This window comes from Meleagris gallopavo, chromosome 1 (genome assembly GCF_905368555.1).
Source record: "Meleagris gallopavo chromosome 1, MGAL_WU_HG_1.1, whole genome shotgun sequence".
Lineage (NCBI taxonomy): Eukaryota > Metazoa > Chordata > Aves > Galliformes > Phasianidae > Meleagris > Meleagris gallopavo.
In genome coordinates, this window is record NC_139404.1 from 15,924,123 (window position 1) to 15,943,362 (window position 19,240).

Genomic DNA, 19,240 nt, shown 5'->3' on the forward strand with positions numbered 1-19,240 from the left:
AAAGTAATCAAGCTTACAGTGTTTTTGGAGAAGGTGATTTACCAGGTCAGTGGAGATTGTAATGGTTCTGTCAGATACAGCAAAATAATATGGAGACTTCATAAAGTAAAATGATTAATGATAAAACCATTATTTGTATATTGATGTATGTAATTGTATATATCCTGCTTTGTATTGCATCTTTAGGAAGTTGTGGCAGATGATCTGAAAACAAGTGTAAGATTATTAGCAGTCTTTAGATAGACAAATCAACAGTACAGGTTGTATGAGAACATGGATTGTAATAAGGGAATATGTGATATGCAGTAAGGTCACGTTTACCTGCACCTGGACTGGTGAAATGATTGGGTTCTTTTTATTTTTTAATTTTACCTTTGTGACTTCACTATCACAAAGACAGGAAAGTTTTTGCTTTGGTAATTAATCCTTAACAGCTCAAAAGCTATTTCTATCAGATAAATACATAATTAGGAACTTTTCAATGGGAGATATTGATGTGGTTATGTAAATATTTAATTAGGTAATTGCTACTGAAAGAATTTACATTTAAATACTCTATTATGTTCTGATCCCCTTAGAAAAATGCTGCTTCCGTGCAACAATGACTAAATAGCTGTTTTGAAAGTCTTTGAAAACTGAGTTTGTGATGGAATACGTAACATCTTCTAGGTGTGGAAATATTACTGTGTACCTCTGAATGCAATCATATGTGTCTAATTCTGTAGTTTGTGTCCTTTGCTGGTAACTCTGAAGCTATGACATGTATAGTATTTACAATAAAATACTGTAAATATTATACAGACAAGCACCTATGCGTGTGTGGTCATGGTGGTTTTCTTGCAAGTAGCTGCAACATCTGTATACTTTGGACTTGAAATGTATGACAGTTCTTATACACTGGATGAAGAATACATTTACATAAAGTAATGCTTCATAAAAAAAAACCAATTTTAAGATGATCAGAGAAGCTGTGCTTTGTGCATTTGCATATTTGTTATTTTGTGTATTGAATGTGGGTAAAGAACAATTGTTCATCAAACAGGCTTGTTTTGGGTTGTAGAAGTTTCTTATCTTTCTTATACCACCATCCATTTTAATCTCTACTTTTCACTTTAGTAAACCCTTCTGAGTTTTCAGTATTTATTTCAGCACAAATGTCTTCATAAATAGAATTCCCACTGAAGTTTAAGTTTTCCATTTCTTTAATTAATGCAGAAATGTGTATTGTATGATTCCATCTGTCTGTAACAGGAGATATATTCACCCCCTATCAAATTAAATAGTTTTACAAAAATCAGATACGTTTAAAAGACAATGAGAGATCAGAGATGAACTTTGTGTTATCATTTTGAACAGCTTCTACCAAATTTACTGACTAGACTTAACCTCATCTCTAAACCAGTTTTGAATGGCCACAAGCCATTGTTTGTTTACTGTGTTTATTCTCAGCTGTCACTGGAGTAGTAAATGTATGGCTAGTTGTAATTAATTATTATTATTTATCTATCCATCCACTGCCTTAGGGAGGGATCTAGTTAAAGCCATTTAGAAAAACTTATTCTTAATACACTGTGGGATGTTTCAGAAGCACTCAGTGGCAATCAGTAAAGAATGGCTAATACCATGCTTACAGCAATGCACATATATAGATCAGCATGCCATCGACTCAAAGCTACAGCAGTTTTCCTTCAGGCAACTATTTTACTGTCTTCCACAATTACATAGATAACAAGATAAAAATCTCCACAGGAAACTGAAGAAAAGTAGAAATGTTACTGTGAGACTTTGTAGTTGGGACTTTTTTATGGAGTGTTTTTTTCCCCCAAGATATTTATGCACATACACATTTCTCTGCTTCTTTTCCTCAAGTTCTTGTTACTTAATCTTTATATTACTGTCCATTCAGATTTCAGTCATTGGAAACAAATCTGAAGTTACCTAAAACTCAAATTTTTAGTTCTGTTTTCAAACAAAATTCTTAAATTGGAATAATGTTTTGTCTCATCTGCTTTTAAAATGGTTACACACATTGGGAGAAGAACTCTATGAGAGCAGCCCTGCGGAGAAGGACTTGGGGGTCCTGGTGGACGAGAAGCTGGACATGAGCCAGCAGTGCGTGCTTGCAGCCCAGAAGGCCAACTGTGTTCTGGGCTGCATTAATAAAGGGGTGGCCAGCAGGGAGAGTGAGGTGATTGTCCCCCTTTACTCGGCTCTTGTGAGGCCCCATCTGCAGTACTGTGTCCAGGCGTGGGGCCCCCAGTACAAGAAAGATGCAGAGCTCTTGGAATGAGTCCAGAGGAGGGCCACTAAGATGATCAGAGGGCTGGAGCACCTCTCCTGTGAGGAAAGGTTGAAGGAACTGGGCTTGTTTAGGTTAGAGAAGAGAAGGCTCTGGGGAGACCTCATTGTGGCCTTCCAGTACTTGAAGGGCGCATATAACCAGGAGGAGGAACAGCTGCTTAGGAGGGTGGATAGTGATAGGACAAGGGGGAATGGTTTTAAACTGAGACGAGGTTTAGGTTAGGTATTAGGAGGAGGTTTTTCACTCAGACGATGGTGACACACTGGAACAGGTTGCCCAGGGAGGTTATGGATGCCCCATCCCTGGAGGCATTCAGGGCCAGGCTGGATGTGGCTCTGGGCAGCCTGGTCTGGTGGTTGGCGACCCTGCACGTAGTGGGAGTTGAAACTAGATGATCATTGTGGTCCTTTTCAACCCAGGCCATTCTATGACTCTGTGATTCCATGATTTTTACTTCTGTTGCTTGTTTGTTTTAACTCCTTCTGTTTTTTTTTCTTTTTTCTTTTTTTAATATCTCTAGCATGTTTGTCTTCATCCAAGTAAGCCCTCTCCCTGTGCTACTACATTTGCATGCGTTTTTTTTCCCCTTAAAACCACATGAGAAAAGAAATATTTTGCACTACCGCCTATATAAATCAGTGCTAAATATGTAAAATGGTACTTTGCATATTCTGTCTATCAAATATTCCTTAATGGAACTTGTCATGAAAATGGATGGCCTATTTTTATTTTAGCAGAAGTGTGGGTCACTTAAATATTTAGAGTCAGTTTTTGAGCTTCCATAATAAAATGCGGAGCAAGTATTGCAGATCACTGAGCATTTGCTTGCTTCTGGCTTTTGTGATGTGTTGCCTTCTTTATTTGATTTAGTGTCTGGATGACTTCCACAGTATGGGCATACACCACATTTTAGTAAAAAAAAAGAAGGATGATTAATATAATGGATACAATAAATATACTTCTTAGACAGTGTAATGCAAATTGGCATCCCTCAGGGGTCCGTTCTGGGACTGGTTCTTTAATATTTTTATCTCCGACATTGACAGTGGGATTGAGTGCACCCTCAGCAAATTTGCAGATGACACCAAGCTGTGGGGTGCAGTGCATGCACCTGAGGGGGATGGGATGCAATCCAGAAAGACCTAGACAGGCTCCAGCAGTGGGCCCAGGTCAACCATATGAAATCCAACAAAGTCAAGTGTGAGGTCTTGCACTTGGGTCATGGCAGCCCCCACTATAAGTACAAACTGGGGGATGTAAGGATAGCCCTGCTAAAAAATTTTTTTGGGAGAAAAAATAGTCTTTTCCATTTTGTATGATTTCCTTTGGATTGCACGTGGTTACTTGAAAACAAACAAATTCTCCTTGAAAAGCTGTAGTCAGCTTTTAAACCATTTTACTGGTTTTCTATTTTGGGGCTTTCTTCTGTCAGAACTTGAAACGTTTTATTGTGTGGTACAGACATAAACGTTCTGCAGAGGTTGTTCACGCATAACATGAAGGCTTCTGATAATCCTCTTTCAGGTGTGAAATATCTAGAATGAAGTAATTTATTATATATTAATTCTGGTTAACCAGGCATGATTTGAGATTTTCACAGTCTGCAGGAAATTAAGTATTCATTAATATTTAAAGCCATTAGATGACACAGTTGAGCAATAAATGATTCATTTGATCCCTGCTTAAGTAAATGTTCGTTGAAGTTTCTGACTAGAAAATAAGTGGTGCTTGTCTTTGTTTTCAGTTATTTTCCTCATCTTTGCTTTATTTATTCTGTGCACTTCATTGACTTGTCTTCTTCTCTCTCTTTTCCTGAAACAGAAGAAGAAGAAGTGGAAAATTTTGATGTTTCCAGTCTGCCTGAAGAAGTGCTGCAGAACATAGAAGCTGACAGTTATTGGTGCATGAGCAAGTTGCTTGATGGCATTCAGGTAAATTGATTTTTCCTGTCTGTAAGTAGTGAAGATAACTGATTCATGTCATGGCTTTGAACTGCTTTAAGGTTGCTGGGAAAAAATGCATCTGTGAAAAACAGGGGAGGAGTAGATTTTCCCATTGGAGAAATCTGCTGCAAATTTGGCATATTAGGAAAAAAAGTTCAACTTTTTTGTTCTTTTTATGACTTTTTATGATGTGCTAGAGCATAGTAAAAATGTCCACTTTCAGAGTCATATTATGCATCTCAGTCACCAATTGTACAGAATTTTTACTTAAGTCTCCAAGTAAAAGAACCCCAGCGAGATTCTGAAAAGCTGGCTTCTGTATTTATTCATTTTGAAGTGATTGATATATCATCCTTTAAACTTACTAAACTTACTCTTACTAGTTCCTGAAATTATTTTCATATTTTTAAAACATCTGATTTAGGCTTGATATTTCTACAACCTCACTGAGTGTTGTCTGAATTGGTTCAACATAGGAAAGCTATTAATATGGACTCAATTTTGTTGTAAGTGCTGCAAGTGATAGCAGAATGGAGGATTTGTGAGTACTTGTTAGTTGGATCTACAAACTAAATGTGTAGCTCAGCGTCTTGTATTTTGGTGAGGGAGGAGTCAAAGATTAAATGGTTCTCAAAATATCTGTATTGGATATTTAGCATTTTACAGCAGTTTATGCTGCATCGGCATTGCAGCAGAAAAGCAGATACTTCTGACTTTACAAAGAAGTTATCTGAATTAATTTTATGGGCTTTATGTTGTGATAGACATAAATAGTATGTCACTAATTCTGTTTTTCAGATCTGTCATTTGAGATAAACATTCTGAATCTTGTAGAAAGTAAAAATAATCTGACTTTTGAAAGTCAGAACATATGCAAGAAAATAATAATCAGTGTGTCTTTCTGGGCTGTGATGAGATCAAAGCTGACCTTTGATAAAAACATGAAAGTTTCTGAAAGGTGTTGATTTTTCTTTTACACTGGCAACAAAGAATGTTAGCGATGTTCACTAGGCAGATGGTTGCAGTCAGGGTTCATTTGCTGTTTTCAGTGAGCTGATTAGAAAATAAATTATGGTTACAACTATTTAGCACTTCGCTGCTGCTGCTTTTCTTTTTTTAAGTGATGTTCATACCATCTCTTTCTCATTATTCCCTGATTTTAAATGAGCTGTACAGACAGTGTGGAGAATCTTTGCTTTGAAATTGTTTCAGTATTATTTTGATGACAATAGAAGAATAAGTAACAGGAATAGCAAAACTTTAGTTGATTAATTCCTAGCATTTTTGTAAAAGATGAGATGATGGAAAAGTGCTTTTAGAACATACGATGAATTCAATCCTTCTGGTAGGTCTCATGTATCTTACTTCGTTTTCAATACCTTTTGGACAAATGCTTGAAAACTAAAGTGTTTATTTCTCCAATTACTTTTAATGCAGTGAAGAACATGGAGGTTGAACTTATGTATCTGGAAAATGCCTATCCTCCAATCATTAATAAGTCATCATTAAGTATCAGTAACAATAAAAATTCATATGAAATGAAACCGTAATTTTCAATGAAATTAATGTTTTTGAGATTCCTAATTTTGATAGCATTTTTAGGATAAATGTTTTTCATATTTTAGTACTTAATGTTTTGAAAAGTGCTTTGACATTCTCTTGCTTATGTGTATGTTTTAATATGAATGCTTAATTGACAAAAGCATGTTGCAAAATTACACTCATAACGAAATTTATTTTTTTATGATATTGAGTCAAGAAACAGAGCACTTTAGTTTCCATGAGGGTATTTTGAGTACATTTCTCCTTGTTCAATGTCAAATGAGTAGTAGCTCAATTTTTGTGTAGCATCACTGAAAAACATAGTCCTTTTATCATATTGATCCCTGTAAAAGATGCTGCATTTCTTATTTCATCCTAGCTAAATGACTACATTTCAAAATATTTGACCACGTATCAAGAATAAAAGTCAGAACTTGGAATCTATTTGAAGAAATATGTGTAAAAAAATATTTTACAATTTTGTCTGATTTTGGAAAATCTGTCACAGGGCCGCTGCTGTACTTTTCTTCTAGAAAAGAAAATTTAAAGATGACATCATTTCTCCTTAAAATTCTGTTTTCGTGCAAAAACATCAAGTGCTGATAAACAAATTATTGAAACTAATTGTAATGGAATTAAACTGCATCGATTAAAAAATTTAAGCTCGTACATAAATGGAATGGTTATCAATTGGATGTATTCAGAGATGCACTCATCTATCAAAAGCAGGCTTGAAATATTATGCTAGCAGTGTGACTAATGATGTTACAGTTAACTCATTGCAACTGCAGAGTGTTGCTGAAATAAAAGATTTTGCTACTTTTTTTCCTCCTGTTCTGCCTTCTTGTCTCCCTGTGTGTTGATACCCACTTTGCTGCTCAGATAGAGGGGTCATGTTGCAGGATGAGTTTGTTGGGATAATTAATCCAACTGGAAATTATCTTGTTGAGAAGTGGATGAAAGACTGTTTTACTGAGCTGACTTACATTCTGGATATGTGATTATAGGATCCTTTGAAAGGAGACAAGGACTAAATGAGGACTGGGGTGTTAGGATAATGTGGAATCATTAAATTTAACGTCAAGCCCAAAGTGCATAAGAGGATTTATATCAAACTAATAAACCTGTGCTCCTCCCTGCTCCTGAACGCTCATTCCTTTGTGATCTCTCGCTGAGAGCAAGAGCTGTGAGCTGATTTAGAGATCTGAATCACACAACAAGAAAGCACACATCAAATACCTTAAACTGGCACTGTAGCAAAAAGATGAGTAGAAGTACCCAGCAGGGCCAAGGCATAATCACAGCAGCAAAGATGTGGATTTACTTTGCTGTAGATTCTTAATTTGTCAAGCTTGTTGCTGATATGCAGTAAACTAGATCGTCCACTTTAGGTTTCTCTACTTCTCAGTGAAGTTGCTACCAATTGTTTCTTGGAAATAGTTCTCCCTATTCCCTCAGTATTTTCCATTAATCTGCTGTATATACATTGTGGAAGGTCTTTACAGCCAACGAGCAAAATACTATTTTCTCACAAAGCTAAAAAAACCATGAAAAAAACATACATTTAAAAAAAAAAAAGCCCAAATCCTAAACAAGCTCAGTGCTTAATGTTTCCTATTTTAATATGAAAATGCATTGCTGGGGACTTATGTATTACAGCTGATATTTTGTCTAAAATGCCTGAATAACTGATGCAAGGAATGTGTGATGCTGTGGTGATAACTGCAATCTGGAAAAATGTGCTGAATAGCCAAAATATATTAATGAGTGTAGCCTTTCCGTTTGGTGTTGGCCTATCAGGACTGGATAAGCTTAAAGAGTGTACTGTGATAACAGTTAGATAGTGGGATATTTGAGATAGGAAGAGGACTCTACAGCTCATCTAGTTCAGCTTCTTTCTCAGAGGAGGTTCAAATCTGAGATTTGGTTTCTCAGGGCTTTGTCCAGTTGGATCTTGAAAATGTCCAGGAACGGAGGCTGCAGTATCTCCTGTGAGGGTAACCCATTCAAATGCTTGACTGTCCTTGTGTTGAAGAAGTTTCCCCCCCCCATCATATGAAACATTTCATGTTTCAACTTATGCTGCTTGTCTCAATATGCACTGCTCTTCTCAATATGCACTATTTAAAAGTCTGTCATCTTGGTGACATAGATTTTAGCAGGCTGCTGTTACGTACCTCTAAAACCTTCTTCAGTCTGAAGAGGTCCAGTTTTCTCAGTCTTTCAAAGGGAATGCACTCCGTTCTCCTCAACATTTTGGTAGATCTCTACCCTTGTCCAGTTTTTTGATGATAAATAAACTCCTTTTCACAAAAACCCTTGCCAGTCAGGTTGTCCTCAGCTTGTATTCTTGCACAAGATTGCAGTTTATAAATTTCTGAGAATGTGTATGACCGTGTTCAAAACATGTCTAAAAACACCAATTTTGTAATTTTCAGTAAATTACTTGATTCACACTTGTAATTCTTGATTCACAGTTAGCAGTATTTTGGTAAATACATTCATATTGCAAGCAAGGATCATGGTTTTTTTCTGCCTGATTAGTTATATAAACTACTTTGTCTTCCATTGCTATTTGAAGAATCTGTAGTGTTTCAGATGTCAATCCATTTTGCTTGTGATAAAAGCCGGTCTTCTTTAGAACACTTCTAAATTGCAGGTGATGCATGAGTACTTCTGCATTTTCACCTTTAAGAATAATGACTGTGGACATGAGAAAATGAGATAGAACTTATCCCACGAGTACTTTTTTCCTTTCAAGTTGACATTCGCACACACCTTTTTTAATTAACTTTTTTTTTTTATTACTGTATCATCCTTTATAACACTTTCCTCAACCGTCTCATTAGTATTCAAGAAAAAGTTCACATAGATCTGTACCTTCTGAAAACGTAACATTCACATATAAAATTAAGTATAACTCTTCATTTTAAGTTCAAGTGTAATGGTAATAAAATAACCAAAGGAGAAATATATGTGTTGCATAATGATCTAACCAGATGTATTAAAAATAGCAGTAAAATTTTAATATCGTTATTTATCCAGGCCTGGGAATTATTAGAATAAAAGCGAAATAGTTCACTTGCAGAGACTGTAATGCGATGAGGTGTATGTTAGATATTTCTGTGGCTGATTAAATAGAAAGATTTACAGTCTGCAAAGGGAATCCTGCAGAGAAAGTTGTTGCTAACCTGTGCCTCAAATCTTAGTTATAAGTGGATGGATAGAGTGCTACTTGGAAAATCTTTTAAAGGGTCTGAGGGAACAGATACTTAGCATGAATATTTAGATCAGACTTTGAGAAGTCTGTACAGAAATAACACTAAAACTTCTGAAAATTCCTCACAGGACCTTTCAAAGATCTATTCTTAAGAAAAAAATAGGTCAAAGATAGCTTTCATAAAACCCCTGCGAGATAAAGGTCTTTCTCTACCATATCTGTATTTCACTGGGGTAGCCAGGTACTCATAGCTGAACTAGTTTCAGCTAGCCAGGTTAGTTACAGAATCATAGCATCACCAAGGTCAGAAAAGACCTCTAAGATCATCCATTCCAACCATCCACCTATCACCAGTATTTCCCCACTAAACCCTGTCCCTCAGTACAACACCTAAACGATAATAAATTGCAGACCTGTTAGCTGTGAGTATGGAGTTTGGTAGCCAAGATAGACATATATAAAAGAATGTGTATTGTAGCTGTCTGTCTCTACCTCTTATCTGTCTCTTCATATATGGACCACGTGTATACTGCATGTGTGCCCTCATGCACTGATCAAGTTTCTGTATTGCGGGTGTTGCATGGTCTGTCTACTTGTGCAGATACAGTGGTAGCTTATCTAGGATTTCTGGGTATACTTCAGTTCAGTGCTCCATTCAGCTTAGCTAGCTAAGGTGCTCCTTCCTACCACTTTCCTCAGCTGGGCACAGCACTACTAGTATGGTGTGTTCAGAGGAAATGTGGACGAACAGTCTCCACTAACACTGCATAGCTCATATTGAAAGACAGTACTGCAGTCGTGCAGTTGTTCCTGTGTGAACAGTTCGTGATGCCAGCAGAAATGCATGCTTTAGAAATGTGGAATTCCTGTAAGGAATTTTCAGAAATGTTAGAGAGTTGTTTTTTTTCTTTATCTAGCTCTTCTAGCACTTGAGCTGATATCTGTGCAGGGTCTCTTCCTGCAGTCAGTAGCTCTGTAACCCAATCTGTGACAGAACTTCTATGTGGTAATAACTATTTAGTTATTTCCAAAAACCCAGAACGTCCATGTTATGATAGTGCCTTGTCCAAGTTATATCCTGAGAACGACACCACGTTGTCTTCTTTTCTTGAAGCTGCAACCAGTCTAGGGAAAAAAGAAAAAAAACAATGTTTGGGAATGGATTGCTTTATCAGGGCTGGTTACTTAAAAAAAAGTATCAGCTTCTTATCTTAGAATAAAATTACAAGTTGAGTTTTAAAATTTTATGAGTGATAATATATGTAAGGATTGGAATGACTGCTGATGTCTGCAAACATACTGTTCTGTTTTGCTGACAGTGAGTTTTTTGTTGAATGGGGCCTGCTGTTCTGATGGTTATATTGTGCCTTGGGATTACTCTTAAATGTTTGCAGTATCAGTGACTTCCATAAAGTTTTTACTTACTAGGAACAATTTAAAATGTTTTCTTCTTTAGTTACAAACATGAGATACTTTGGGAGAAGTAGGTTGAGCAATTAAGGCAAGCGTTTGTGCCTGGTCAGGACTCTTCTTCTAATGTGAACTGGGCAACTTCAATGTTTGTAATAATTACTAATCAAATAATATCCCTAACTGTTACTTCTCTCCTTCTTTACCTATGTGTCGTTCGTGAGGCTGAAATTTTTGAAGCATGTGGCCCAAACAGGTGCTGCAATCCAGGATTTCTTCTGTATTCATTCCCAGATATCTGCTTCTGTTTTTCTGATGTACTCCATTAGAATACATGCTGTTTTAAACTTCACATGATTTAAGGAGATGATTTAAAATACAACAAGGGTTTAGAATTTTTTTCTATAAGCAGCTTTTAACTTTCTCATTTCAAGATAGCTTTATTATGCTTTTAAAAATAAATAGCCTTAAGGGCAGACTTTTTCTGAAAGCAAAACATATACACTGTTGTGCCATTCTTTGTCTTTTCTGAAGGACCTTCAGATCTTCAAAGTCCTGTGTGAAACTCTTCTTCAGAGAAGTCTTTGAAGACTTTATTAGTACCTGAAGAAAAAATAAATATGTTTTATTCAATAATGTGACCATGTCAACTCGGTCAATAGAGTTGTTGTAACTACTTCTTGTTGGAATGTAATCAACATAATTGTTGTGTTAGTTCTACTCTTTTGAATTAACACTAACGCTAATTAATACATCTGCTATTGCCTGTTCAAAACTTGGCAATAGTTAAAACTTGGAATAGTTAAAACGCAAAACTGCTATGGTCTTCTGTATAGAATCATGTCTCTGAGCAGTCCAGGACTGTTTTGATTCCTGATGGTCTGGCTCAGACAGATTATTTCAAAGTAGATCCTGAAACTCATCACCTACCACAAACTGAGAGTTGACTGCAACTCTTTGGGTGTGACCATCCAGTCAATTCTTTATCCACCCAGTGGTCCCTCCATCACATCGCATCTCTCACCTAATTTGGAGACCAGTATGTTGCATGGACTTTTTTTTTTAAGTTTTCAGAAGTCAGGTTTAAAGGAGTTGTGGAACATGCAGATTTATTTGATCTTCTCACCTGGGAATGGAATAGAATTGTTCAGTTGGAAGCAGCCTTCAAAGATCACCTATTCCAACTACACGGCCGCTTTGGGGCTAATCAGAAGTCAAAGCAAATTAATGAGTATGTCCCTCTCAAGCCATTTTTAATACTCAAAAATTCCTTACGTGCATTTTTAATAATGTAAATCAGTGAGGAAGGTCAGAGGATTTAAAAGATTAAGATTTATGACGTGATAAGAAATGTTGTTCTTTGAAATTAGAAAGTACTTAAAAAGGTCCAAGTACAAAAAGTAATACAGTATGTTTTCGTGTGTCTTTGTAAGTGCATATTGTGTTATATATCTATTTATATATACACATTGAAATATATGTATAATGTGTATATATTACAGGTTTTCTGTATGTAATTAATAATATAATGTAGTTGTGTTAATAAGTTATAAGTATTTATATAGTAGTTTGTATTTCTTTCCTTCTATATATCCTTACAGCTGCTTTTGTAATACACCAGATGGCCTTCACCAGTACAGTTTCCTTTCCCACATACAATTAAAATAATTGAAGTCAGAAAGAAAGATTTTCAGAATTCTTACGGACTTATGGCTGTGAAATACATTTAGTATTTTTTAGGACATTTAAAATTAGAGTACCAGAACTGTGTTGAACCTGGTTAACAGTTCCTTTGGATGCACCGTTAAGACATGATTAAAAGGCAACTGTTATTTTCTTAGCATTCAATAAGCTTGTAATAATTTGAACAGATAGCTGTCAGTAGTGTGGCTGTGCATGGTGATAAGAAATGGAGCATTTTTGTTATACATCACAGTGACTTGCTTCTCATATGTGGTTGAAAATACTGGAACACACATTTATACTAATCTGCTTTATATTGCAAACAATTAAAAGTGCTAGATGTGTACTGCAACATCTGGAGATCATTAGAAATGAGAGTAGGACCCATCCTTATTTTCACTCAATGCCACTTTTTCAGTGTATCCACAGAAAGTGTTACTGTAGACTTATGGCCGAATTATCCCTTATTGTCAGCTGTCAGAGCAGAGATAGCAAAATGGATGGGATTTGATTCCCATGGTGATTTTTGGAAACTGTTTTTTCTCTCTGCTTTCCTTCTGTGAGTACGGGATGAGAGTTTGAGTTAAATCTATTCAGTGCCTTTTTTTCCTTATTTATTTATATCCATTTCTTCAGCGTGCTTATTTTCTTTATTTTCACATTCTAATCAAGTTATTCAATTTAAAATTCTAACCTCTAAAATCTAACCTTTAAAAAAAAGTAAAAATTTTCTACTGTGTTCATGTCTTCTCTTATAGTAAAGGCTGCAATTGAAGTATTTTATTTTAAGATTTAATTATTATTTTTGAGGAAAAAGTCCTGCCAGGCCTATTTGTAGTTGCAGGGCAGTTAGCTATTAGTCTCTGCAGAATAAGTACCAGCAATTAACACAAAGATTTGAGAATGAAGCAAGTTTGGAGCCCTTGTGACATTATAAAGTCTTAACCTTTGGTATTGTAAGGTGAAACTAATTATATGTTGGAGTCTGAACTAGATATTACAGCCATTCAGCCATGAAGTAGGTTAGCACGGTTCACTGAAAGTATGTTGGAAGCTATCTGAGCAGAATGTCAAGGAATTCAGTGCACAGTAACTCATGGTTTTTTTAATATTTATTGTACATTCTGTTCTATCTCATACTTCTTTGTATGTGAATACTTTCTAGACAGAGTCAAGAACAGAGGTTAGAAATACGATGTTTGTGTTAGCTGCTTGCTGAAGATATGTGGAGGTAAAGAAAAAATGCTGTTCCTTAGGACTTTTTGAGAGTTAGTCTTTTGCTTTATGTAGATGATGAGTTGCACAAGGAATAAATGAAATGTAACAAAAACTTGAAGGACGAGTAATGTAGCATGCCTGTGAGAGCCCACAGGTGTGAGGGGGAAGAGTGAGGAGAGCTGAAATACTGGACTCTCTTTTTCTGCAGAAGTTAGGAGGGAGCTGTATTGAAAATGTGCTCTATAAAGATCTGTCAGTGCTACGAATAAAAACTTTGGTCCTTTGAAGAGCCGTTACGCTGAATTTGGAAGCTGATAAAACCAATTAAACTATATGTTAGAAAAACTCAAATCTTAACTGCTGAACTTCTGTATTGCCCTGAGAAATAACGAGTTGTGTTTTCCTTTCAATCTGTTACCTGCTTTTCCTTTACCTGTAAGCATAAAAGGATTAAGAATTCTAGATGTCAGAATACTTTTTTACGTTTGTAAAATCATTTTTTCACAAGCTTCAGAGTCAATTACAAATATCATAGGAGGGAATGTTGATAGAATAGTTTAATTAGAAAATAGGTCTTGTGAGCCAACGAGGATGTTCCCAAATAAATGAGTCAGCACAAGTAGAAGAGTAATTCTGAACTGGCTGCACTTGGAGCTCAAATAATAAATAGGAAAAGAAATGAGTAGGCAAAGATGAAATACAGTGAAAAACAAACTTAATAGCTTCAAAATCCAAGTTTGCGATCTTGGATTGCATTTCCAGATGTGGGGGGAAGTAACAGTGCTTTGAGAAGGAGCAGTTTCAGATTCATAGATGGGAGCTACGGTGCTGTTGCAGCACATGGGAAGCGGCAGTGTTCTAGTGCTGCATTTGCTTTCTTTGTTAAATATGTAAGAATACTTTTACAGAAAACTTGTTATAGATTGTATAACTGGGTACCATATTGCTGTTCTTTGAATACAGTACCGCTTCTGGAACGTAGACTTAACTTTCTTAAGAAGTAAGTAAATGAGTATATAAACAAACACAAAGTCTAGTTAAGAGTTATTGCATTTAGACAAATGCATGCAAGTGCCCTGTCATTTTAACTGCACAGTTCATATGCTAGATTTTGGTACATGATATTAACTATGACCTTACGTTCACAGCAGTTGTGACTATGTTGAAATAGAGTTTTGATTTCTCACACTGTTGGAAGGCATGATTCTGAACTTACAAGGATCAAAATTTATATCTTCTCGCTGATTAGGGTCTAATTTTCATATTTCCTTCCTTATCTGTGATTAAAATTATAAATTTGTGGTGGGGGGAAAAAAAAAGACCTTAAGAAAAACCACTGTAGCACGACAGCTTTTGACATTTGAGAAGACAGCCTTCTGAAACTCTTTAGACTTCCATGATGTAGTTAGAACTTCAGGGGCACTAGATTAGCAGGTAGCAAGCAGATGATATAGCAGTAGCTATAAGGTATGCTGTTAGGCACACACTCTTGAGTAAGATGATGGAGCATGATTATTTACTACTGAACTGTAAAGACAAACTTAGGAGATGCAAAACCAAAACTTGAACACCTTAAGGAAACAAAAATAAAATAAATAAAAGGAAAAAAGAAAAAAAAGAAGAGTTAAGTAATTGAGGGAAAGGAAATTCTAATTTTCCATTAACTTGTATTTGTCTATGGTCTCTTCTTTAGGATAATTACACATTTGCTCAGCCAGGAATTCAAAAGAAAGTGAAAATGTTGGAAGAGCTTGTTAGTCGGATCGATGGTAAGTTTAAAAGCTAACCTAATTTCTAAATAGTGTTTCATTGAAAGCGTTTAGTCAAAATGTTTGCATGAAGTAAAGCCAGCATCACTGCTGCTACCTACAGTGGTGGAGTAATGTAGCCTTCCTCAGATGAGGTGTCACACTCGGTCAATTTGTGGCACGCTGGCCTTTGAAAGATCACTGTCCTGTATCATTTAAAGGAAAGCTACTAGAGCATGAGCCACTTTCATTACTTTTTATTAAGGCAATATAATCAAAATTCAATGGCAATTTCTTTGCAGCAGAGTAATGACCACATACAAAAGGCAGCCAGTATTCATTTCACATTAAGCTCAATGATTGTTGTAATACGGGCAAGTCACAGTGGTTGTTTATGGCTGTCCTTTGGCACTATGTTTTGTGCCTTTGTGCATCGTTTTGCTATCTGGAATGCCTGAATAATTTCTCTGTGGAATCCAATTAATTATGAACTCTGGAAATAGCATCTTTAATATTATAGATAAATTACAGTATGTGCAGGGGCAATTTGAGATTATGCTTTCATGTTTTAACAGGGCACTTTGAAATATTTTCTACCTTCATCCTTAAAATAATTCCCTTCATGAAATGCTGACTGTCATATTGCTAGAGCAGAGTTTAATTAAATGAAAGGCAAGAGATAATGCTTGCCCATTCTAAACATACTCTCTTGGTAGTTTGTTAAATTAATGAACAGAGTATTAACAAAATGTTGCCAAGCAGAACCAGCCATATATTTGTGACTTCAGCTTCACAATGATGAAATAGAAAAAAAGTATTTCCTGAATAGTTTACTATTTGATAATTTGTGTGAAAAGGTTAATTCTGTCATTTCATTGTATGTATTGTGAATTTTTCTTGTGCCAGTATTTACCATAGCAAATTTGGGTTGGCCTGCACATACTTGCAACCTAAATTTTGATTGAGTTTTTCATGCCCTTTACGTATTCTTAATTATTGAAAGATAAGAACAGAGAGCAGTTTATGTAATATTCTGCTATAAATGTAGATGTATATAAAATTGTAGTAATTGTATGTATTTTAAAAAACATATAAATTAATATTAAAAATAAAGGGTTGCTTCTATGTAAAGTGTAGGAAAATGTTTATTTAGAAATGTTTCTAAATTGGTGCATTTTATAACTTCAGAAATCATCTAACTGCTTTCAGTATGGATTTTCATGTTATTTTATGCTAATTTCAATTATTTATAGAAACAAATGCATTTTTAAATAAAGTGCATAATTACAATACCTGCAAGTAAACATCATAAACGTGGTCAGTAAAGTATGGAAACACTTTTTTAAAATGAAAAATACTGTTGCGATAATAAAACTCATTCTTAACTTTTTAAGAAAAAATAAATAAACTATATTATTGTTTGTTTTGTAAGAAAGGAAGAATAGCTGAAGGCTTATTTGTACGTTCAGTGCTTTGGGTCAGTGGATTAAGTTTGCGAAGGATTATTTTGAAATCTTTGCACTTAAATAAAAGAAAAAAAAGGGCAGTTGTAGCAAATACATTTTTCTTCATAAACTCTCCTTTGTAGGGCAGTTTAATTGCTATTTACTGACTGCAGTTAGTAAGCTAACTGCAATTAAAATGTCTTCCAGATTTTTATTTGATTGGAAATAATTTTGTGAGGTCTTTAATAAGACTGTATTTAATAGGAAATTGTTGAAGTGCACCAAAATTGCGGTAGCTCAAAAATTGCAGTTGTTTATATATCTTTCTAAGCGTAGGCACAACATATTTGCTGATGTAAATTGTGTAGTATTTAAGAAAGGATGTAACCAACACTGTGGGTAATTTTACTTTGAGCTGCAGAGTATAGAATATCCTATATCAATGTCTGTGGCTGTAGACAACTGCCAAAGTGTTAAAAATGATGATGGACACTGAATAATAACTTTTCTACGTTAGAAATGTTAATTTTCTGGCAGTTTTTAGTAGCGTACGTGAGTGCTTGCTAGTTTGTGTTGACTCTTCAGACTGCATGAAGCAGTTACAAGGCAACATCTTAGATTACTCTTAATTATAGATTCTTGATATAGTTGAACAGTTGAAGGACAGCTTCCTTGTTTGAGTGGTATAGTTGGAGAATGCAAAGCAAAGTCCTAACTAAGAAATTGATTGCCTTATAGCAGGTATATTTTATGATGTATGTTATCCATGTGACATATGTGTAGCATATGTAGGAAAGGAAACCATGTGTTAAAGGAAACTGTTAAAACTATTAAAGTAAACTAAACAGCTAATGGGGGTTGTGACATGTCAGAGCAAGGAAATGGAATTAAACATTTTTTCTGTGAATAAAAGATGACACTATGAAATATTTTATAAAGCTGTTAATTTTCAAACAGTAGCAAGCTTGAAGAATTTCAGTGTAATTGATGCTATTGAATCTTAAAACTATTTTGGTTGAATTACTCCACAAGTCAGTGGTCCAGACCCCAACTCTCTCTCATCTCCAAGGATGGCGATTCTACAGCCTCCTTGTATTAGACTCTTCAAGGCTTTGACTACCATCAAGTGACTACCAAAAGTCATTGTGACTTTCTTTTAGTACAAATAAATAGAATCTTCCTTTATGGAATTAAAGTATAGTGTGTTTTATTAACTATTCCTCCCGACTTGCTATCGTGCATAAAGCTACTGGGAGTGCACTAGGTGCCATTCTCCCAGTCATACATGAAGTTGCTGCATAGTATTGGCACCAGTATTTATCTCTGAGATTTATAACTATTTGTTTGTGCCATTTGTAACTGACAGCCACTTGGACACTTATTCTGCTGATCACTTATTTTGCAAGATCACCCTTGTAGTGCAGAGGCACACTTAAGCTTTGGTTTGAAAAAGATTTTTCAGTATTCTTTCTTTTTATGTAGTGGAGTGTCCAGCTAGTTCCTCTCTTTTGCCAGAAAATATAGTCCAAAATACATGAAAGATTAAAACAAGGTTTCAGACATTGTGTTGGCAGTGGTGGGCGTGCGCTGCTATTTCAACTTTTGGATGATGTCTCAGATAAGGGATCCTGACCTCCTTGGATTTTTTGATAGAATGATGATACAGTTAAGTTGTTATCTTTCTTACTCTTCTCTGTGTGCTTTTTTCCTTTTTGTCTTCATATTGAGTCTGCTGTACTGCAGCTAAAGAGAAAAGTATGCTTGATATGAATTTAATAGTTTTGCTTTAAAAAAAAAAATTGCATGGTTTATACTAACTGTAAATATTCTAATTGCTAATCATGATTACTGTGGAAGAAAATAATGTTCCTGTTGTTACTGTGTCACATTATTTTCTTGATGCTGGATAATTGAATGGTGAAGAGAACCTTAACATAATAAGTAGCTGCTTGAATGGATGAAGCTCATGCAGCTTGTTTGCTTATTATAATGGGTTACCAGTGTATGAAAAGTGATACCTAACCCTTTGGAGAGTGTTAATACATTATGTTAGTGATCCAAGCAACCTTCATTAACCCAGCCTCATGGATCACAACTCCTCTCAATATGACTGTCCTTGTGTGTACAGTGCAAAACATTGAATTAGATTTCAAACAGCCAAGACACTCTGTTAATTTAATCGTAATCTCAGCCCATTTAAACTCCAGAAAGTATTTTTAATGACCCGTGTACTCAGTGGAAGACTGAATAATGTTTTATCTTCAAACTCTGTCCCATTTTTCGCCTTGTCGTCATCATTCACATCTAAGAATTTTACAAAAATTTTGCAAGAGAGGATCAATAAATTGCTGAATAGTATAAGCTATCTGTTACAAGAAGTTACATTTTCTATTGTCTGTAATGTCAGTGGAGCTTTTCTCCTGTAAATCATGAACAATCTCATGATTTGTAAACAGGTCACACTTGTGTGATGCTCTCTTCCACAGTTGCTTCATTTAGCCTTGAAATCAAGGAGGCATGTTGCAGGAATGGCAAAATTAACTCAGGATTTATGTTTTCAGAATTTACAGATGTTTAGCATTTACCTGGTTTCAGACTTGGGAGAGTCTTGATTTCTTCAATTTACTGGAAAGCATCTGATAATTAATGACATAAGTAAGTGTCAGGCAGCCTGCAAGAAGGCTGAGCAATTGCACATAGAAGTAGTCTTGGTTTTTCCCATAAACTGA

The 19,240-nt window shown here is 35.4% G+C and overlaps 1 protein-coding gene across 1 annotated transcript in view; it reads left to right on the forward strand.

Moving 5' to 3' along the window:
• The window catches only part of TBC1D22A (TBC1 domain family member 22A), a 156,854-nt gene that overhangs the window by 53,396 nt on the left and 84,218 nt on the right, over window positions 1–19,240 (forward strand). Inside the window, exons 9-10 of the mRNA XM_085217753.1 lie at window positions 4,124–4,233; window positions 15,012–15,087. Coding sequence (XP_085073879.1) covers window positions 4,124–4,233; window positions 15,012–15,087 — 186 coding nt within the window. The remainder of the gene's footprint in view (window positions 1–4,123; window positions 4,234–15,011; window positions 15,088–19,240) is intronic.